This window comes from Rhinatrema bivittatum, chromosome 7 (genome assembly GCF_901001135.1).
Source record: "Rhinatrema bivittatum chromosome 7, aRhiBiv1.1, whole genome shotgun sequence".
Classification (NCBI taxonomy): domain Eukaryota; kingdom Metazoa; phylum Chordata; class Amphibia; order Gymnophiona; family Rhinatrematidae; genus Rhinatrema; species Rhinatrema bivittatum.
This window is the reverse complement of record NC_042621.1, coordinates 147,732,877-147,756,940: the sequence shown is the minus strand read 5'-3', so window position 1 is coordinate 147,756,940 and position 24,064 is coordinate 147,732,877. Positions and strand designations below refer to the sequence as shown.

General features: G+C 40.6%; 1 protein-coding gene across 1 annotated transcript in view; it reads left to right on the top strand.

The window, feature by feature from the left end:
* Window positions 1-24,064, top strand: part of GRID1 (glutamate ionotropic receptor delta type subunit 1) — a 2,200,418-nt gene that overhangs the window by 1,146,005 nt on the left and 1,030,349 nt on the right. Inside the window, 1 exon segment of the mRNA XM_029609310.1 lies at window positions 1,705-1,910. Within this exon segment, the coding sequence (XP_029465170.1) occupies window positions 1,705-1,910 (206 nt within the window).

Sequence of the window (24,064 nt, the reverse complement as noted above, 5' to 3'; positions counted from 1 at the left end):
GCAAGGGAGGTCCCCGATACATACATGCGTTAATTTGTATTTGTTTCCCAGCTAAAATTTAATTAAGTACAACCCCCCACCCTCCTGACCCCCCCAAGACTTACCAAAAATCCCTGGTGATCCAGCAGGGGGTCCGGGAGCCATCTCCTGCACTCACACCCTCGGCTGCCAATATTCAAAATGGCGCCAATAGCCTTTGACCTTCTATGTCACAGGGGCTACTGGTGCCATTGGTGAGCCCCTGTCACATGGTAGGAGCAATGGATGGCCGGCGCCATCTTGTGCTCCTACCATGTGACAGGTACTGATCAATGGCACCGGTAGCCCCTGTGACATAGTAAGGGCAAACGCTATCGGAGCCATTTTCAATACCGGCAGCCGAGGGTGTGAGTGCAAGAGATGGCTCCCAGACCCCCGGCTGGACCACCAGGGAGTTTTGGTAAGTCTTGGGGGGGGGGGGGTCAGGAGGGTGGGGGTTGTTTAAATTCACCTCTTTAGACGGTCAAATAATTTGGCGAAGATTTGTTGTATTTGTGGGGAATTGCGATACGTTTCACTTCCCCACGAATACAACGAATATGGCCCTATACGTTGCGGATTACAAATACGTAGGAAACAAATGCACACCCCTAATGTTTTTAGACTTTATAGTTGGGTTAAGATCAGTAGATGAAACAATTTAATCCTAGGTGTAGTAGGCAACATTGTGCAGTATGTGGTTATATTTGTGTCTCAATATTTTTGCTATATTTAAGAAAGGGAGTGTTGCAAAGACCAATAGCCTGTCTAAATTTGACTAAGAAAGATTATTTCTTTTATTGGTCCATCCATATATTGATATTGGCCTTCAATGCAGAATTTACTCCCTAAGGAGTTTGTTGTAATATAAGGAATACTGAACAGATAGTTTACTGAAGTTTCTGCAGGACTTGTTTTCTTTTAATAAAAATAATCTTCAATATATATTTCCCATCTGGAAATAGATTCAATGATCTATGCTTCAGACTCAGATGAAGCTAAGAATGGTATGACTGCTGGAAAAAATGCCTCCATTCATATTTTTAGTTAGAAATGTTTTTCTCTTTTTTTTTTTAACCCCACATTCTAAGTGTACATGAAAAGTCATATCTTACAAAAGAAGCTAACCACAGCTAACCTTCAAATAGAAAGGACTTCTAGACAAAGTAACATCTATAATTCTTATGCTTAATATAAATGTTTCCTTCTTATCATAGTAATTAGATTATATTATTTTGCTTAGTTATATGAATGCAAAGCAATCCTAAAGATAGCATTATAAGGAAATTGACTTTATTAACATAAAACAATTATAAGTGTTATGAATAATGAGCTAAAGTGGACTTTTTTCTCTGATTAGTAATACACTCCTACCCAACTGACTTTAATCTCACAAATTGTAATTGAATGAAGCCAGCTACCCTATTTGTTCTTCAACAGTTGTATTGTACAATTTTTCAAGTTTGGTGAAGATTACCTCTCTGTACCGTCAACACTCTGCAGCTATGCAGGATATGGTAATCAATCTTATCATTTAGTTTTATTATTCATTCTGTTCAATTTGGAGAAAAAGAAGGCTCTATCCCAGACACAGCATTATGCACTAACCATGGTCTATTAAGTTTTATAAGGTGAATTCTAATTGATAAAGGTGTAATAGGCTCTGCATTCTTTTGTGTGTTGCAGATATTCGTGGATTGCAAGGATTTTTGGACCAGGCATCACGTTTAGGGCTTGATGTATCCTTACAGAAAGTGGACAGAAATATTAGTCGAGTGTTTGCTAGTCTTTTTACTACTATGAAAACAGAAGAGCTGAATCGCTATCGTGACACTTTACGAAGAGCAATCTTACTTCTAAGTCCAAGAGGAGCCCAAAATTTCATCACCGAGGTCAGTGCACTAAACTTTTGAAAAACTTGTTGCAATAGCTAAGAGAAGATCTAATTGATTCTTAGTAGCTGGTTAATTCTTGACTCATTGCCAATGAACAAAATGTGGAAGTTTGCTTTAATACATCACAGGTATTTTGCACCTGAAAGATGATGATAACTCGATTATGAGCTGAATGCATAGAACAGAAAGAAAGATGCAAAATTCAGGACTGTTGATTAAGTTTGTTATAGCACATCAGTATTTTTTTTTTAATCAAATAAGAGAATTACTTTATGGTATCAATATTTTTGTTTTATTTGTTTGCATCCTGTACTAATTGTATGTGTATGGAAATACAGATCATATTTATATCAAATGTTAAATATTTTGCAATATGTTTTTAGTATAACCTATTTAGGTTCTATAATTTCTCAAATGCAACAGATTCTGATTTTTAGAAATACCTATGGAATTTACATGAGTCAAAACTTACATTATTCAAATTAATATAATTAAATTCTCCAGATGTGAGCAGGGCTGGGAGAACTCCAGAGGTGTTTGGGGGTTTATGAAATGGATGTTTTGTGAAACAATTTGGATTTGAGGAAACAGTTTTTTAGCTTTTACATTTTCTATGGAAAATTGTGCTTTCAAGAATTAGCATGAAATAAGCAGGGTTGAATTATAATACAGTAAATCCAAGCTTACCACAGCAAGTAAATTAGTGATTACTTTGTTTATTGCATTCCTCACTCTGGGGGTCATTTACCAGATGGATCGCATGTGATAAGGGACGTTTTGCAAGCGAAAAGTCCTTTATCGCGTGCAATACCAAGATGGGGGCGGAGTCGGCCCCGGAAGAGGAGGAGTTGGGGCATCACCGGGGCCGACTCCGTGAAGACGCCGCAGACGACGAAAAGGTAAGGGCCTTTTCGCGTCCTATTTTGCGCCCATTAGCTACACCTTCTATGGTGGCGCTATTGGGTGCAAAACCGGCAGCGATCACACCGCGGCGGTGAGATTGCTGCCGGCTAGCACAGGACCGCCTCCCGTTTCGGCCCCCTGCCCCTCATTACCTAAAGTATCGCACCCAATAGCACCACCAAAGGAGGTGTAGCTATTGGGAGCGAAAGCTGCCGCGAAAAGGCACTTACCTTTTCGCTGTCCATGGCGTCGACGCAGAGTCGGCCCCAGTGACGCCCCGACTCCTCCTCTTTCGGGGCCAACTCCGCCCTGACTCCGCCCCCATCCTGGTATCGCACGCGATAAGGGACTTTTTGCGTGCGAGCGGCGTGGAAAATGAGGCCCTTTATCTCCTAATACATTTAACCATTCAGGGGCAAAGACAGCTGGAAGAGCTGTGCTATTGGTTGAACATGTTTCTGATTTTACCATCTTTGGCTTCACAATTAAACCAAAGAAAATGTGAACATCAATTTTTGTTCTGCTTTATTAAAACTTGAGCTATGAAAATTGTAGTGGGATCTAATTAGGCAGAACAAGTTCACCCTCAATGTGAATATAAAGATATAGTACCTGTTCTACCCTTGTTTAGTATAATAATGTGTAAATGAATGAGAAATGTGAACTTTACCTTGATGTTAGTCTGATATATTGTTTAATACTCTGTTGGTGATATTGTCCATAATTGTGTTTATTAGTAGAACTATTTGATGTCTCTAAACCTTTACCTATGATTTTCAGAAAATTAATTTTCTATAGACTAAGTTCAGCTTTAGACATATATTGGAAAAATAGTGATTAAATAAAATTTAGTCTATAAATTGACTCTGATCTTTAGTGGAATCTGACAAAAGAACTTTTAAAAAATGTTCAAATATATCTTTTTGGTTTAGTGCCTGAGTTTTGATATTTTTGTTTTACAAGGCAATTTGCTTGCACACATATGGTTAGATTTTAAAGGGGCCGTACATGCACACATAAAAGCGTGTATCTTGCCACACGCAGATATGCGCTATTTTATAAAGTATAAGCATAGGGCCAGATTTTAAAACTTATGCATGGGCATAGATTTGTGTGCGCACCCCGGCGCGCACAAATCTACGCCCGATTTTATAACATGAGCACGCAGCTGCGCGCATGTTATAAAATCCGGGGTCGACGCGTGCAAGGGGGTGCACACTTGTGCACTTTGCGCGCGCCGACCCTAGGGGAGCCCCGATGGCTTTCCCCGTTCCATCCAAGTGAACTTTTTTTTCGGTCCCCCCACCTTCCCCTCCCTTCCCCTATCTAACCCACCCACCCCCCAGCCCTACCTAAATCCCCCCTACCTTATTTTATTTCTTATGCCTGCCTGAGACAGGCGTATCATGCGTGTGCCGGCCGACCGCAAGGAAGGAGGCCTCGGGACTGCCCCCGGACCGCCACCATGCCCCCAGACCCACCCCCAAACCGCCCCCTGACCCCTGGACCTGCCCCGTGCCACCGCCACACCCCCCAACCGCCCCTTTCCCTCCCCTTTCCCTCCCCTTTTTTGAAGCCCCAAAACATACGCGCGTCCCGGGGCTTGCGAGCACTGCCAAGCCTATGCAAAATAGGCTCGGCGCGTGCAAGGGCAGATTTTCTTGGGTTATGAGTGTAGTCTTTGAAAATCTGCCCCATAGGTTATAGAATAACCTTGATGCATGTAGGTTTGAAGCTTTACGCACATATGTTATTCATGCTCGGGGGAGGGGGAGAGAGAGTATGAGAGACTTCTTTATAAGGCTCAGTCTGATACTCTAGATATGGACCATTGTAAGGGAGCCCTTTGATTCTGGGTGAATTTTCGGGAGGTGGGTTGGAGTTAGAGGGGGTGGTGTTCCAGACACATTCAGAGGAATCCACTGTAAAATTGACATCATTAAAGAATTTTAGACCTTATAAGTGATGAAAAGGAGTTGATTTGTAAAATGCAGCTAGCAGATAGCCATCTCTTCTTTGATTAGTTTTATATTTCGAGGTTTTGGCTTGCTCTTTAGTGTGTCTCTTCTTTGGGAATATTTGAGAGCCTCAATATGGAATCCCATAGGTGTAATAAAATCTTCACTTGTTGTTCTTTGTCAAGAGGAATAAGAACAGTATAGATGATTTTGTTTAAAAATTCTTGTAGTTTCTTTTACAAAAAAAATCTAAAGTTGGGCTTGTTTTACACCAACTGAACAAAAAGATCTGCTGTACTGAAGTGACCTAAATATGAGTTTTAAATGTTTCAGATGTTAATGGAAATGCCATTCTTTCTATATATTTTTTTCTCCTTTGGGCTTCCAGAATTTGGCTATTGAGCCATAAAACCTCTTTGACAAATACCCAGCATTTTCTCTCCAGTGTTTTAAAATCCCCACCTCCCATTCATATAGCCTGGCCATGGCAATGAAAGTTCTTGCCCAGGGAGCAGCAAACCCAGCTCCTTCCATGACTTTAGTATGTCTGCACCTTGCATCTGGCAACTAGACGTCACCATTTTTTCATGAATAAGACTCTCTCTTAACCCCCCCCCCCCCCATCCCCTTCCACCCAGAGACGGCTAAAGCTGCAGCATCCCCAGCACTGGTTGGTCCAAGGAAGGCAATGCCATTTTTGTTCCTGGCTTAACAACTGCCTTGTTGCAGTATTCATTGTCAGCAAGTATGGCATTTTAATACGAATACTATATGTACAATATGATATATTTGGAAACAAGCATAATCATTTTTACATTGTCTAGAAGCTGCCCTCCCTATTTCCTTTGCTTAGTTTTGTTGCCTTATTAATATTAGTAAATATAAATAATACGATCTAATTGAAAATTCTAAGTGGACATTTTGGTTTAAAAAGACTTGAGGCATACTTTTGGTCTGTTCTTAAAAGCATCATAGCATCTTCCTAGCAAGTAAGAAAACACCTGTAATAATTTTTCAGAGACCATGCTCAGTCAAGCTTTCTCTCATTTTCTGCCTGCAGACTGAATCTGCAGTTAACAGGGTCTCATAAAGGAAAAACAGGTTGAAGATTCTAGGGAGCAAGGCTGTGTATGCTTCATTACTGGACACTGATAAGAGAAAATTGGTCAACTGCTGAGCAGATGGAGTATTAATGGTCATAGTAATATATTGCATCACTGAGCAAAGCTGGCAGGACTAAGGCTGGCAGTAGAAGCTAGAACTTTATTCATACAAATCTTTTCTCAGACTTATAGTAACTGTGCAATGACTTCTTGCCCTTACAGTTCATATTCAGAGCTCTTAATTTTATTAATGTCTAGTGTGACCCAAAATCTGTTTTTATGTATTAATTAAAAAATAAAGATGTGGGGCACCTATAAAGAGTATTCATACATATTGCCTGACCCATAATTTCTTGTACTGGGGTGGGCATCAATATAATCATAACTCCTTGGGTAAAATATCATTTTTTTCTCTTTTTATATATTTTGCAAATACAAATTTAAAGATATCAGGGTACTTACATTGCAATAAACCATCAATTCATTTTCATGGTTTTTTATGGGCTCTATATAGTCTGTATGGATAGTTGACTCCTTGAACTTTGTAATATGCGAACAGTTAAACAAAAATTCACAGATTACTTAACTCAACATTTCTTGATAGAATGTTTTGGATTCCTGTCCCTTGTTTCAAGATTTCTAAAGCCTGAAGCAGCTACGTTTCAGCATCACTGCAGTACCTGCCTGGGGGAACTAAAGATTCCATGCATAGCTGTAACCCCTTCACTTGAAATGCATCCACCTAATGCACTTTTGTTGACAGCATTTATACAACTCACAGGGCTCCGAAGATCCAGAAAAATATAATTAAAAATGATCCAAAAATAATTAACAATGAGAAAACGTCTCTGCACATCCCAAATGCACATACATTTTCCAGAAAAATGTGTGCACATATTTTATCAGGTATAACTTGTGTGGGTAGTTTTGGTGTCATAATTTTCAAAGTGAACTTATGTGCATAAGTCCGCTTTGAAAATTGGTGTAACTTATGGGCTTATTTGCCAACTGTTTTATGCATGATGTTACAAAGCTACTTCTTAAAAGGTCAGGTCTTTTTTAAGGATAAAAAAAATCACATTTAAAAAATTGATCATTTGCATCCTTTTTATCGACATTTGGGCTACCAAACGATTAGAATAATTGAAAAGATATAACCAGGCTTCTGGTGAAAGGTGTTAAAAACATGTAAATTTAGATGTTTATTTTCCAGCTAATTAGGTGTTTGCTAAAAAGAAATATTTATTGTTGACTTTACATAGTTAAAAACTTTCTTTGAATACATTTTTAAGATGATTCATGGACTTTTTCAATGTTGCTCTTCTTATGATTCAAGGTGACTACTGCTGCTGCTGATAATTCAAGACCGCCTTGACCAGCCTTGGGGTTATAAAGGAAAACCACAAGTTTTGAAATTTAAATTAAACTAAACTATGTAGCTTGCATTGAATTCAGTCCCCCATGGCTCCTATACTCTTAGCACTCTTCTGGAAATATACATTAGGAAGAGGCTTTCAAACTTCCATGGGCTAAGCTATGGAAAGGAAAACAAAGCAAGGTAACAATGGATGCTAATTAAATTCTTGAAACAATACTTCCTCCTACATTTTTAAAATTCAAATCCTGTAATGGAACATAATGCATTCATAAATACATGCAAAATTGAAAAAAAAAACAAACCATTCTTTCGTACTAGTGGAATGGTTGTATTATATTTTTCTTCATATAATCGTGGTCCTGCAGACACTTTCACCTCAATTACATGTTAATGTTTAACCAGGACAGCTTGCTATAATTGCTTTTGGACTTTAAAAAATATGGGATATAATAGAAAATACAATATTTTATTTCAGTACTGATCAAGTGATATCAGTTGAGTGAGGTAGACTATTAAGTCATTATTCTTGTTATCTTCGTTGTGATTATGGCAATGCCTTGGGCATTCAGTGCCAGAGTCTGAAGTTCCAGTAATTTGTGACCTTGCAGCAGGTTGACATTGGCAGTCCCTTGAGATCAGTGGAACCAACTGGGGGGATTACTTTGGCATCCTGTAACAAAACTAAAGAATATTGCAAAATGGTACGCTTTTAATAAGGGGGATGAAATTGTAGGTAGAAAGCGAGGTGGAAATGATTAGTGTGTATGTTGGCATGGAGACATTCATAATAAAACAGATCAATGTGACTGACATGGTATTTTAGTTGTATGCCTTATTTATTGTTCAAGCAATTAAAACGTGTTTGAGGCGGGATTGATTTACGGTGTACAGAACTTCATTCTGCATGCTGTTATTGACTATGTTTAAAATCAAGACCTGAAACATGTGATAGTTTTATTTTCCACCAGATCTGGTTTTTATCGGTTGAGTAATAGAGAGATTACAGTAACATGGAAAGAAGCAACAATATTTTTTTTCATGACTTTAGTTTTTAAAATGAAATATTATTTTTGGAAAGTTGTTGTATTGCTTATATTTCTCAGAACATCATTTTCCCTGGGATTTTTTTAAAGCTCTTTATATTCATTCCTCTGTTGGGCTTACATATGCTTTCCTACCTTTTGCTTATAAGGAGCTCACCCTGTTTGCATGGTGTGGTGTTGCAGCAATAAACACCGCCACTTGACTAGTAGGTGGCACTGTTTCTGCCTGCGTCTAAAACACAGGGCTGTAGGTAAACTTTACTAGGCTGGGGGTAGAGGGATTGTTGTAGAGTGGACCTGATCTATTTTCTCATCTATAGCTTCACCATGGTACATGCAAAAGGTCCTCAGTCTAATTGTCTACATAGATAGGCCTAAGATAGACTCTCTCTCATGCATAAGGTCAAGAAAAACAATGTGACAACCAAACTGTGGTTTAATACAAGATTTTATAATTTCATAAAGCAAGTTTCCAGGTGTTTAAAATAAATGCACAACAAAACACCATTTTGCTTTGATCCTAATAATTACTTCTTTCCCATCTTCAAACCAGTGCTTATAATATAGACTTTTCACTAGACAGCTCTTCCCTTGCTTTTAGGGTTTCACCTTGGTATCCACCAGCACTATTAGGGCTAACTAACTGGGGACAGACTTGTTGGCCTAATCTTAAATTTCTGCCAACTACAGGGCTTAATTCCTCCCAATTTTAACTGCCCCAGACACCTACAGTTTACTGCATTTTAAATGGGCTGCATACCAAGTGCAAATGTCTGAAATTTATAGTAGTGCCAAATACAAGTGAAGCTTAAGCCATCCTAACGAATCTAATCAGAGCGAGAACTTTCACCAGCTGCCTTAAAGTTTATCAGGAATTCATTACTGCAGTCAAACCATTCCAGCAGTTTCTCAGCAGAGCTTCTAAACCATTCTAAACAAGGGATCACCTTTCCAGAGTTTAAAGTTTACAGGGAATCAATTATTGCAGCCAAGGGCCAGCTCAAGGGTATTAGGTGCTCTAGGCGAAAGGGACCGCCTCCTGCCCTCCTCCCCACTCCCCCCCCCCCACCAATCATAGCCTCTCCACACACAATTAAACATTATGCATTTACAATATTAGGTTTCACATGAACAAGAACATTTAACTACAGTCTTCTGAGGTAAAAAATATCACTTACAACATGTGCTATAAAAACCCTGCAAAAAAGTTAAAAAAAACCTTGGAATTCGTATTAGGTCTGTTGAAATGTGCATTGTGTATGGGCCTGGCCCTCAGAAAGCCACAAGTAAACTGAAGTACTATTTCAATATTGTAAATTTCCCATATCAAAACTGCAATAACTGCCAGCACTCAAACATTAACAACCCTACTTATGAAAAGGCAAAACTGCAAATATTACACCAGGCCCTAAAATGCCAATTCACCTACTATTAGGAAAACAAAGAAAGCCAAGCCGCTAAAGATAACTACACAGAACCTACACACTAGCAGAATATGTCAACTCAGTCACACATGCAAAATGCAAACAAACCCTCACAAAAATGCAGAATAAAGTAACAAAGTATTAATAAAGCGTGCACACAAAAACTGAACTGTTAACCAAAACAGGCCAGACTATTAAGCAGTGCAACAATGGACAAACAGAAATGTTACAATTCCTCAGAAAACATAAAACAATAAAATCAGGAAATATAAATCATTAATAACTGTAAAACCAAACTAATAAAAAGAATATTTCAAAATAGCTGACAAGTAGAAAATCATCTAATAATTTAAAACACATATACATTTTCCAAAGATAAACAAATTCCCGGCTCTTCATACCTGGGATATTTTGATTTCCAGAAGCCCTGAGATTGTCATGGATTAGCAGGGGAGAGATGTGGGGTTGTTCTTCACAATTTCTCTCTCTCATATATATACACATGTTCAGTCATAGAACATGCTCTCACACATGCAAACATGTTCTCTCAGACACAGCAACACACATACACACACACGTGCTCTCTCACACACAGAGAAGCTCTCACAGACACACAGACATCCTGTCTCAGACATGCTCTCACATATACACATAGGCATGCTCTCATACACATTCACACACACACATACACACAGACATGCTCTTTCACACACAGACACCCTCATTCAAGCTCTTATAGTTAAATACACAGGCAAGCTCTCACTCATTCACTTCCTCTACCTTCTCCAGTAGAAGTACTAGTCAGGTGGTAGCCTCCTCTTTCAGACCCATGGCAGACATTTTTCTTGAGTCCATGGTGACTCATGCTGCTCCATTTCCTATGGAGGTGGGAAGAGGACACTTTTGCTGTTCCTCCTGCACTTGATCCTGGGCCAATGATGCTCTTCCTGTGATGGACCAGGGAATGTGCCTGCATAGAGTTGTGGGTGCTGTTGCTGCTGCTGCTCCTCCTGTGCTTGAATGCCACGCAAACTTAGAGCCAATGCTGCCTCTTCCTGCAATGGCCCAGGGGATGCACAGTTTTGTCCAGCATGGCCTATTCTTCTTCCCACTTGTGTGGACCCACCAATTCCTCTACCAGGCCACATGGGCGGGAAGAAGAAGTCATGTTATCACTGCCCCCAAATCAGTGGTGCACTAGGCAGCTACCTAGTCCATCTAGTGCTTCCACTGGCCCTGCTTTTAGCATCCGTAAATCAAAACACACAACACAGGAAAGCATTAAATTCTACCCCCTCCCCCCACATCTTATTCCCTTTTCAATTTCCATTTTTGCTAAAATATATGACAGAGAGAGAAAAGCAGGGAACTCTAACTTAACTTTGGTGAGGGTTCTGTCTGCAGTTAGTTCCCATTCTGGCTCTACTTCTCCCTCCTCTTCTTCTTCCATCAGTTACTACAATGGGACTGCTGCTGGCACCGGAACTCTCCTAGAACTAGAACTCCTTCATGTAGGTAACTTAGCAACTGGCCACCAAAAACCTGCTGAGTCACTCTGGCCCAGCCTACTCTGGCTCATGCTTTCTCAAATCTGGGTACTAGGAATTCTGGGAATTGTAGTCTCCTTTGACATCCATCTTAGCTTTTCTTTACTTTGACAGGTAGCTAGATCCTGTCTACCAGTGCATTAATTGCGCAGGAACTATCATGAATACTACCAATCCATCGTAATGGATGCTCAATTTGGGCAGCTCCCATTGCCCTACATACATATTCAAGGTGACTTTGGAAAGAGGCTATAGTTTTGCACACACACAAAAAATGCTTTTAAGAAAAAAGTAATAGACTATAAAAAGAGTCTTTTTACAATGGCTGCTGAAAAGATGACAGCCACATGGTGCCCACAGATTCCTCTGACACCGTGGTTAAGAGGGCAATGTAACAATGGATTTGCATAGGACTCAAAGCAAGAGGGTCTTCTAGGAATAACTAGTTTATATTCTCAGAAAGAGATGAGGCTCTTGCTGCTGTGAGGTCATCATAACCTTCATAGATGCTTAAGCAGAAGAAATCTGGTCATTTAAAGAAACAGAATCTAATATAAATAAAAGTGGAGGAGGAGTCCGATTTTATGGTAACCATTAGAGATGTACAGAATTCTTCCAAATAGGCTTTTTCTACAATGCAACCTGGAGAAGTCTTGAAAGATTGTTGAATTAGTTGAAACTTTTTGAAGAAATATGAAGTAGATTTGAAAAGTTCACTTTGGAGTTCAGAAAAATGTAAGGGGTATTGGCAGACTTCAGAACAACTATTTTTTTTTTTTTTAAATGAAACACATTTTTCAAATCCATTTCTGATTTTTCTGATTTCTTTTGAATTTTACCCAAAGCCACTGGTCCAAATCCAGCAGATCTGGGAGGATACTGACAATTCTATTAAACTTGAATCTGCCTGGTTTCTATTTGGCTTTGAAATATTTGCATGTTGTAAGTAATCACTCCTGTATGCCCTCTCCCCACAGGGAAAAGCACATATGAGCAAAACTGAATGTTGTTTATGTAGCTTCTGTGCAGTTGGATTGAATCCTTTGCAGTAATGAGAACGAGTGATATCCCTATAAGCTGTTTGTTTCCTCCACTTGAAGGGGCTTACAAACGAATGGTACCCCACATATTTAGGGGTCAGGCCCGGCGTGACCGGACGTGCATACCATGCATTTGCATGGAGTGGCACAGCCAGGGGAGACAGTGAGCCGGAAGCAGCAGGAGAGACTGCGGGGCCGCCCACAGTCGAAGGAGAGAGATACAAGCCGCTGGCGCACATGCACAGCTTTCACTCTCCCCTCCAATCAGGAAAGCCCACGAGAGAAAGACCGGGGGGGGGGGGGGAATCGGAATAAGAGAAGGACGCTCGGCACAATGGTTTGCTTGGGGCAGCTGAGCCCCTCACATTGGCTCTGAATGGGGGGGGGGGGAGGGTGGCAGTATGGAAATTGCATGGGGAAGCACAGTCTGTAGCACCGGCCCTGTTAGGGGTCCATATTAAATAGATTGATTAGTGGTCAAGTTATCCAGATAACTTGTCCCATACATACAGCAGGATAAAAAATCCCCCTGAATATACCAGCCTAAAGTTATCTGGCTCCCCATTCTCCTCCCCCTCCTCCCTGCACCATAAGTGATTTGGGGCACTGAAAGAGAGGTCAGGTGGTCCACCCCATTACTAGCAACGTCTGCAAGATCCATTTATTCTGCCATTAATTTAGAACGTAGCTGCAGTCATGAGACAGAAGCACGTTGGGCAGACATTTGAAATGCCAGAATACTATAATAGCTGTATTTCCGAATTTTGAAATGCACCTAATATTCATTAATAAAATGATGATGTAGAAATGATTAAAGTCAGTAGGATAGCGACAGAGTCCAATTAGTCTGTGAGAAATGTATTGCAAGATATGTTGTAAACAGATGGCTTTACAATTTTAATCTCTCGATACAAAGAGCATGAGGTTAACCTCTAACTTCTTTTCAAAATACTACAGCTACCATAATTTCATTTTATAAAATTACTGTTTCAGTGCTGTAATTTAATTATGGTTTCCAAATGTACTGATACGAGGAATTTCAGTAACAGTTAAAATCAACTATCCTTGCTACTGAAAAATTCATAAGAGAACTTAAATACTGAGATATTCTAGTTCTATTTTTATACTTGCACATATAACTCTGAATAAGAATGTGCACATGTTCATGTCTTTCATTGTTAATAATTACCGGTATTCATATTATAGAGAATGAAATTCATTGAAGCTTCTGGAATATTGCTTTCTACTCATGAAATTCATAATTCATTTTTTGATACATTCAATTAAATACCTGAAAATGAATTTCACTAGTTTAAAATGCAATATTCATTGAGAATATTTTTTTTTTTACTTAAAAATATTCTTAACTTGGAAGAGAGTTAATTTTCACACAAAAGAATCAAAGCAATTTATTAAATGTAGCTAAAAATTTACAAGATATGAAACTTTATAGGCACTTCCTGCGCTGATGATGATCCTGCCATAAACCAAGATGCTGCTGAGCATTAAACTCAAATTTCGTTTCTATCAATTTTCTCATCAGCATTTATTTTGCTTAGATAATAAAGAAACACATTTTATAATTTATCTCATTGATGATACTTTCCCAACAGAGGTGGTTTGTCAGAGCCTGAACTTGTTAGATCAGGAGTGGAAACCCTTGGTCCTCGAAAGCCACAAATTGGTTGGGTTTTCAGGACATCCCTGATGAATATACATAATATAGATTTGCATGCACTGCTTCAAATATATGCAGATCAGTCACATGCATATTCATTAGGGATATCCTGAAAATCCAACTGGTATATGGCCCTCAAGATCAGGAAGTTCCCCACCTCTGTTTTAGATGTTGGATGCTAATCCACATCCGGGCTGGAGGTCTGCCAATGCTTCTGGAGACCAGAATTGCCTAATTCAGGATCCCGAAACTCGAACTAATTTTTCCCGAAATTTGGGGAAAAATTTGGTTTCAGGTTAGCGTGCATTAAAGGGAGTTAGTGCGCTCTAACTCATAAGAACATAAGAACATGCCATACTGGGTCAGACCAAGGGTCCATCAAGCTCAGCATCCTGTTTCCAACAGTGGCCAATCCAGGCCATAAGAACCTGGCAAGTACCCAAAAACTAAGTCTATTCCATGTTATCGTTGCTAGTAATAACGGTGGTTATTATCTAAGTCAACTTAATTAATAGCAGGTAATGGACTTCTCCTCCAAGATATTTTCCAATCCTTTTTTAAACACAGCTATACTAACTGCACTAACCACATCTTCTGGCAACAAATTCCAGAGTTTAATTGTGTGTTGAGTGAAAAAACTTTTTCCAATTAGTTTTAAATGTGCCACATGCTAACTTCATGGAGTGCCCCCTAGTCTTTCTATTATCCGATAGAGTAAAAAACCGATTCACATCTACCCATTCTAGACCTCTCATGATTTTAAACACCTCTATTATATCCCCCCTCAGCCGTCTCTTCTCCAAGCTGAAAAGTCCTAACCTCTTTAGTCTTTCCCCATAGGAGAGCTGTTCCATTCCCTTTATCATTTTGGTCGCCCTTCTCTGTACCTTCTCCATCGCAATTATATCTTTTTTGAGATGCAGCGACCAGAATTGTCCACAGTATTCAAGGTGCAGTCTCACCATGGAGCGATACAGAGGCATTATGACATTTTCCATTTTATTCACCATTCCCTTTCTAATAATTCCCAATATTCTGTTTGCTTTTTTGACTGCTGCAGCACACTGAACCGACAATTTCAATGTGTTATCCACTATGATGCCTAGATCTCTTTCTTGGGTAGTAGCACCTAATATGGAACCTAACATTGTGTAACTATAGCATGGGTTATTTTTCCCTATATGCATCACCTTGCACTTGTCCACATTAAATTTCATCTGCCATTTTGATGCCCAATTTTCCAGCCTCACAAGGTCTTCCTGCAATTTATCACAATCTGCTTGTGATTTAACTACTCTGAACAACTTTGTATCATCTGCAAATTTGATTACCTCACTTGTTGTATTTCATTCCAGATCATTTATAAATATATTGAAAAGTAAGGGTCCCAATACAGATTCCTGAGGCACTACTCTGCCCCAGTTTATAATCCACGAAAGGACATTGCCACTTATCCCATGACTTTTTATTTTTCCTAGAAGCCTCTCATGAGGAACTTTGTCAAATGCCTTCTGAAAATCCAAGTATACTACATCTACCGGTTCACCTTTATCTACATGTTTATTAACTTCTTCAAAAAAGTGAAGCAGATTTGTGAGGCAAGACTTGCCCTGGGTAAAGCCATGCTGACTTTGTTCCATTAAACCATGTCTTTCTATATGTTCTGTGATTTTGATATTTAGAACATTTTCCACTATTTTTCCTGGCACTGAAGTCAGGCTAACCGGTCTGTAGTTTCCCGGATCTCCCCTGGAGCCCTTTTTAAATATGGGGGTTACAATTGCTATCCTCCAGTCTTCAGGTACAATGGATGATTTTAATGATAGGTTATAAATTTTTACTAATAGGTCTGAAATTTCATTTTTTAGTTCCTTCAGAACTCTGGGGTGTATACCATCATTAAAATGTTAGCGCGCACTAATGGGAGTTAGCACACACTAATGGGAGTTAGGGTGCACTAACCCGAAATTCGGGTCCCACCGAATTACAAAGGCCCGAACTGCGGGAAATACGATATTTCCTGTGGTGGGCTGAAAATGAGTCCTGAACTGAAAGATTCGGGCTTTGCACATCCCTAAACAAAATCAACATTCCTTGCTTTCTTATATGGATCCTTCTGCATGGTTATATTTGCAAAGTAAATCACCTTTTTTCATAAAGGGGTAATTTTCAAAATAATTTCCATGCTTAAAACAGGGTTTTACATGTATAAATGTACTTTTCCCATATAGCTGGGCTTTTGAAAATTGCTACCCTATATGCCATTGAATTGTCCATAGGTTTTACCCACTTTAAGTGCACTGAATGTGGGTAAATGGCTTTTGAAAATTGCTATGATAGCATGTTACATTTAAATGCGTATCTCCTTTGAAAATTCACTTGTAAGCATGTATATAGGCTTTTGAGAACTGCTATGATAAAATGTTGCATTTACACAGGTACGTCCTTTGAAAATTACCTGTAATAGCAGCAAGCATCAAATAACTCTCCAAAACCAACTTATATGGTAATGTCATCATGGTATGATGTCACATTCTATTGCACTACCCTCTGCTAAAACAAACACATGTAAAACAAAACAAGAAAAATAGAAATGCTTAAGGAGTACTGATTGATGACCAAAGTTATATATATATTATACTAATCCTAATGCCCATCCAAGGACAGGGCAGTCTGGGCTATCTCACCCTTCCTTATCCTTTTTCCCTACCATCTGTCGCCTCCTTTAAAGTTTCCTTATTTCTCTTCTCTCCCCTTGTCTCTGTGTTTTTCTCTTAAACAGTTGTGGATCTCTGACCCTTCCACTGGCAGGGAGACAGGGGCCCCACCACCACCACTGTGGTCTCTCCATTGCCTCTGAATCCCATTCTCTGCTGATGGCAGGCGGGAGCCCCCCCATCACCCCAGCCTCTGCAGCATCGTCACAGGTTTATCTCCATCCTCTGCTGGCAGGGAGGTGGTGGCTCCCCCATCACACCGGCCTTTCCAGCGCAGCTGAGGATTTCTATCTCTCCACCACTGGGGGGTGGGGTCCCTGCCTGCATTCTGGCCTCTCCAACACCACTGCGGGTATCTGTCTGTCCTCTGCCAGTGGAGGATGGGGACCTGCTGCACTATGGCGGCCTCTCCTCAACTGCAGCAACTAAGACTGCTCTCCTCCCTCCTGCTGTCAATCACAGCAATGAAGGGGTGGAGGAGGGCATTTCAGGAGACAGAGAGCAGAGTTGCTCTTTTGCATACTGGTAACCTAGGTGCAGAGCAGCTTTCCTCTTTATTATCATAGTTAGATAATTTCTACTTTGCCATATTTAGAAGGCCAGGATTTGTTTTAATTGTTTACCCCTGGGTCCTTTCCTGCTTTTTCGAATGAATGTTGTCAGTGGTGCGAGCAGGGCTGGAGTAGCTGTCTTCCCATTTCACACTCTGCCAGTATCTTTTCTTTCTTCTTGCCCCATAAATGGTCAACAAATAAAGTCGAGGTTTGTTCTATTTGATTTGTGACATTCTCTCTCTCTTGGTACGGTGATGGCACCACCTTTGTCTGGTGTGGTAATATTCACAGCAGCCCTCGGTTATTTGAATGAAAGCTGAAAAGAACTCACCTATTCTTCTGGAACTGGGTCTTTGTGACTGTGAGCACACTTGTACAACTCGCCGGGGAAAATGATTTTGTACAGGGTTCCTAGAGTACCCCGATTTATGTAGCGGTTTCATCCTGCTGCTACTCTCAGCAATACTACTTTACCATAAAAAAAAGACTTGATTCATCATTCTTGTGGGCACTCTTTTCTCTGGTATTTATTTATTTATTTGTTTGTTTGTTTGTTTGTTTATTTATTTAAGGATTTTTATATACCGCGGCTCGTTGGCAAACATCACCTCGGTTTACAATGAACATTAAGTGAGCAACAGGCTTTACAATCCAACATATTTAAGAAAGAATACAAAAGCTGAAAACATTAAAATTATAGTATAATAAAAACCAAACTAGAATTAACTAGGGCATATAGTGCTGGGGATCAACTTAAAGGAACATTATTGACAGTACAGAAATTTTTAAGGTCAATATTAATCATATTGCAGGAAAATAGGACACCAAGGAGTGTTTAGCGTAATTGAAAGTAACTGATTGGAATGGGAAGAAGTATTATATAAATTTCATATAATAATTTAATCTGAAGGGAAAGGTTCATAAATTGTAGGCTTGTTTAAGCAGGTATGTTTTTAAATTCTGTTTAAATTTCTTGTGGCAGGGCTCCAAGTGCAGATCAGTGGGTAATTTGTTTCACATGTTAATGCCAGCTATCGTAAATGTTCGTTCTCTTGTTGTGACATATTTTGTCTGTTTAAGCGTCGGTGTATTTAGCTTAGCCTGGTGCATTTTTCTAATTGGTCTGTCTGAAGTATGGAATGTAAAGAATTCAGAAGACCAATGCATGTCTTGGTTATATACTGTCTTGTGTATGAGAGTAAGTACCTTGAATATTATCCTAAATGCAATCGGAAGCCAGTGTAGTAGTTGTAGTGCTGGAGTAATGTGTTCATGTTTTTTTTTTTTGTCTTTTTCCCTCTTCATTTCCCTTTTCTCACTCCCCCGGCCCTCAACGAGTCTGGTTTTCCCACCTGGGAGCTTCTGCTAGAGTAGAGCACACACAGATACCTGGGAGGCTGAGACAGGATAGGGATGTGAATCGTTTTAGGACGATTAAAATTATCATCCGATAATTTTAATATCGTCTTAAACCGTTATGGAACACAATACAATACAGATTCTAACGATTTATCGTTATAAATCGTTAGAATCGTGAGCCGGCACACTAAAACCCCCTAAAACCCACCCCCGACCCTTTAAATTAAATCCCCCACCCTCCCGAACCCCCCCCAAATAACTTAAATAACCTGCGGGTCCAGCGGCGGTCCGGAACGGCAGCGGTCCGGAACGGGCTCCTGCTCCTGCATCTTGTCGTCTTCGGCCGGCGCCATTTTCCAAAATGGCGCCGAAAAATGGCGGCGGCCATAGACGAAAAAGATTGGACGGCAGGAGGTCCTTCCGGACCCCCGCTGGACTTTTGGCAAGTCTCGTGGGGGTCAGGAGGCCCCCCACAAGCTGGCCAAAAGTTCCTGGAGGTCCAGCGGGGGTCAGGGAGCGATTTCCCGCCGCAAATCGTTTTCGTACGGAAAATGGCGCCGGCAGGAGATCGACTGCAGGAGGTCGTTCAGCGAGGGTTCCGGCGCCTCGCTGAACGACCTCCTGCAGTCGATCTCCTGCCGGCGCCATTTTCCGTACGAAAACGATTCGCGGCGGGAAATCGCTCCCTGACCCCCGCTGGACCTCCAGGAACTTTTGGCCAGCTTGTGGGGGGCCTCCTGACCCCCACGAGACTTGCCAAAAGTCCAGCGGGGGTCCGGAAGGACCTCCTGCCGTCCAATCTTTTTCGTCTATGGCCGCCGCCATTTTTCGGCGCCATTTTGGAAAATGGCGCCGGCCGAAGACGACAAGATGCAGGAGCAGGAGCCCGTTCTGGACCGCTGCCGTTCCGGACCGCCGCTGGACCCGCAGGTTATTTAAGTTATTTGGGGGTGGGGGATTTAATTTAAAGGGTTGGGGGTGGGTTTTAGGGGGTTTTAATGTGCCGGTTTTTCGATTTTTCGATTTTTTCGATTTTTTAACGATTTTTCACGATTTTTCACGATATTTTACCCCCCCAAACGGCAACAATACGATTCCCTCCCCCTCCCAGCCGAAATCGATCGTTAAGACGATCGAGGACACGATTCACATCCCTAAGACAGGACAAAAATTAACCATTTGCACAATATCTTGGTGCAAACCAAAACCAGAAACAACGCTTTTGATTTATAGATTGAACTCCCGTGATTCACGCTTTCCCAGGGCAGCCTGGATGAGGCAAAATGGTCTTCTTTGCTGACATTTGCTGTGCTTGTATGGGCCCGATTCACCAGTGCTTTTCTCTCATTCTGTGTCTGTGGGGGGAAAAGCCTAGTAAAGCAGGCCCTGTATTTTTTAGATCATTTTCAATCACAAAAAAAAAAATCCAAGTTCCACTTTATTAAAGGGGTTTGAAAAAATAATTGCACTTGTGTCTTCTGAGAGCTATTGTCAAATCAGAACTGGAATAAAATACCATGAGAGAGAAGAGAAAGGGGTATGTTCTATTCTTTGTCAGGCACTTAACCAGTATCATTATAAAACCATCTGAACTGCTGTAAATTATAATCCAAGCGGTTACAGGTTTTGCATAACTCATTCTGAGGCTTATTAAAAAAAAATTAAAGAAGGAGAGCAGATGCTTCAGCAACTGCTGCATCCACGTGCTACTGCTAAAATCTAAGGGATTTTAATTAAAACAAGGTAACAGATTATATTTAGGGAGGCAGTAATAAAAATCAATTCTTCATCTCTCAATAAGTATTAAGTAATCCATTCTTCCTTGGGCAAGAAAGAAAGGGGCCTCTCTTTATGTCTGGGCAGCATGAAAGCTCAGAGGTTATTTGTGCCACCCCAAGCATCTGGCATATGAGGGTTCTATATAATTTAGTCTTGCGGTGTTGACAAATAAGTGAAGCAACAGGCACTGGTATTCAAAACTGTCTTACCTCTCTTATGTATCAATAACCCTTTTATCACAAGCTGTGAAATTCACTAGCATGGCTTTGAATAAACCTGATAGCCTTGCTGAGGAACAGCAGCTTTTCAGAATGAAAGCATTTAGATATTGGAATATATTGGAAAGCATAAGGAAGAGGAAAACATGATCTGCTTCTATACAAAAAAAAAAAAGAGACTTTAGAAAAAAAAATCATTTAGAGGCAATAATATAATGTGGCTCATTTGATGAGTGTTGTGGATTGGAAACAGGGTAAGACTGACACTACATGGTTTATGGTGCAACAGGGAGAATGAGGATTTAAAACAAACTGTTTTTTAATCCCACGTTAAGGAACTGTTTTAGAAGGTCTCTCTGCAGGGATTAAAGTAACTCTGGATATCTGGTAAAGGGTGAAAAAAAATCTTTTAGGGAAGTGGGAGTGTCTGTAAGCAATTAAGTTTTGTTTAATTTTGACATTTGTTCCAGGATTCAAAAGAGAAATTCTAGACAGAAGGACTAAGAGTCATCAGCTCTACTGAGTAATGGATTTAGGCTTCAGGAGGCAGTGGATCAGAGAACTGGCTTATTAAACCCAAGCACGATGGAACCCTTGAGAGGCTGATGTATTAAATCACTATTGATAAATTCCTCACCTTTAAGGCCACAAGTTTAGCATGTTAGTCCACTTGAATGAGTAGAAATAGGGGTCGACAAGCAAGTTGTAGGTGAGACCTTTTTTTATTAGACTAACTCAATACATCTGTGACTAGTTTTTGAGGTCCGTGCACTCTTCATCAGTTCAGCACAATTATGCTGACTTTAAATTGTACAAAGTCAGCTGGGCAAATGCAGACAGCTCCATGACCCACTGATGTTTTTACACCCTGTGTAACTGCGCTGTTTATTCATTGACCTATTGAAGGGAGCATTTCCCTTTAAAGCTATGTCTCAGGAATATTTAGTCCAATGAAAAGATATCACTTACAGTTAGTTTGTTGACCCTTTCTTCTGTGCATTTTAAGGAACAAATGGGCCTGTGCTCTAAGGTTTAATGTACATGATAACGCTGTTTGTCATACACAAAGAATTGTGAGCAATGAAGTAAGGCTCTAGCATATATATTAAACCCATGTTAGTGGGTATATGCTAAAAACAGTATGTAGCTACATTTAAATGATGGAATCTCAAATGCAAATTAGAGGGCACATGTGAAATAACATTGTATATTCTTCATCTGCTATTTAGTGTGTGCTCGTGAAAGCCTGAAACCAGTGGGGTAGATTTTAAAAGGATGTGTGCGCGCTATCCGGCACACGCACATTACACCTGATTTTATAACTTGTGCGTGAAAGTTATAAAATCCGGGGTTGGCGCGCGCAAAGGGGTGCACAATTGTGCACCTTGCGTGCGCCGAGCCGCGCAGCCTTCCCCCATTCCCTCCCCCCACCCCACCTTCCCTTCCCCTCCCCTACCTCCCCCACCCTTTCCCCCCTACCTTTTTCGTCTTCTTGGGGCTGAAGTAAGTTGCACATGCCGGCAGACTGCCGGCACGCGATCCCCAGTCCAGCGGCCATGGGGAGGCCTCTGGTCATGCCTCTCTGCCCCATTCCCTCCCCCCACCCCACCTTCCCTTCCCCTCCCCTGCCTCTCCCCACCCCTTTTGTAAATCTCCGGGACTTGCACAAGTCTCGGGGCTTTACGCGCGCCACTGGGCCTTTTTAAAATAGGCCCAGCGCACGTAACTCTTTGAAAATCCGGCCCAGTATTTTTAGCATACGTGCTATTGAAAGGGTTCAAATAACAGGAGACCTTGGAGGTTACAGAGAAGTCAATGTAACTGCTGAAACAGGAGGCATTATGGAATAAGTTGAGTTCAGGAGAGGAGAGAGAAAAGAGAGAGATCCATAGAGGAGGAGGCAACAGAGGATACACATGTACACATATTTGAGCATGTCAAAAATAATTCTGCATTTACTTACACCATGCAAATGAATTTCCAAGAAAAGGTTTTACAGAGGACAATGTTTTTTCTAACATTGTAAAAATAGTGAACCATCCCAGATGTTCTTAGCCACTGCTATTAATGTTTCTCCAAGGAATGTGCAAATTTTTTTTTTCATATGAGCAACAGTTTTTTTTAAATCAACAATTTTTGAACATCAGTATTTGTGTTGCATTACTGTAAAAAGCACAAAGAAAATTGTATGTCAGCGACCATGCAAAACCTGTGAGCAAAGCTCAAAAATGTAGGAGTGGTTGCTCACGCACTCAGCTTAGAAGGAATATGATTGCCATGATTGTACATAAACGTTTCACTGTATGGGTTCTATGTTCTGCAAGGTATCACTCCAAAGAGAAAAAGCTGCAAGAGGTGATGGATGAGATCATCTAATAAGCCACCATTGGTGAACTAGAAGGAGGGGTCAGGAGGCAATCTCTTCCCACCAAATTTTGGAAATCTCTTGGCAACCTTTCCACTTGAGGTGGCCCATACATGGCGTGGATGTGATTGAAGGGGCCAGAATAGCTTCATTGGATGGTGTGCATGATGCTGGTGTCACTTGCCTAGACTCTATTAGCTGGCATACAGCAATGGCCATTCCTATCTTTGCTGTGGTTAGTCTGTCCAATGACTATAGCAGACATTCTGAGACTTCAGCATTAACACCTTTTTTTTTTTACCTCACTAGTTCTTGAATTTCTTCAGGTTTGAATGTGTACATTTTTCTTTAGAGCGTTGAACATTCACAGGTTGTGACATCATGCTGTTTCTCCAACACTACAAAGTGATCAAAGAGACAGGATACTTTGAAGACAGTGTTCTTCCAAGACAGCGCTGTCAGGCGTCTCTCTGACATCCCTACAATGGATCTGATGGGGCTAGGTAAAACATTTGAGTCCAATGTTTCTCTTTTTAGACTATGATCCATGTTGTCTGAAAGTATGGGTCAGATATCTGTGGGTACATGGCACAGGTGCTGAATAAAGCTATTGCCTGCCTATTCTGATTTCTTTTCCTCAATGGCAACTGTTGGCTCTATTAGTATTTTTCTTGTATAATATCATGAAGTTGAGGGTGCTCTTGTAAAGCTGTTGGACCTCAAAAAGATACAGAAATGAGTATGTTGAATTGTTGGAACACAGGCATCCCTTTTGTTGCCATCATAAAACTGATCTCTACAACTAGACCATTACCTGGATCTTCTTTGCTGTGCAATCTGTTAGTGGCTCACCAAGTCCCCACTCTTTCGAAATGATCCTGTGCCAGTTTGCCTGTACCCCTCCCAAAAGGACCTGCACCAACTAGACTCCCAAGTGATCCCACTCACTAGGCTGGTATTCTCCTAGAGCCTCCTTAGATAAGTTAAGACCTGTAAGTCAACCTTACAAAGAATGTTATAGGAGTTTTGCAGTGTGGCCCTAGTTTTTGTTTTTATAACTTACCCCTGATGTAATTTTAGTGTGG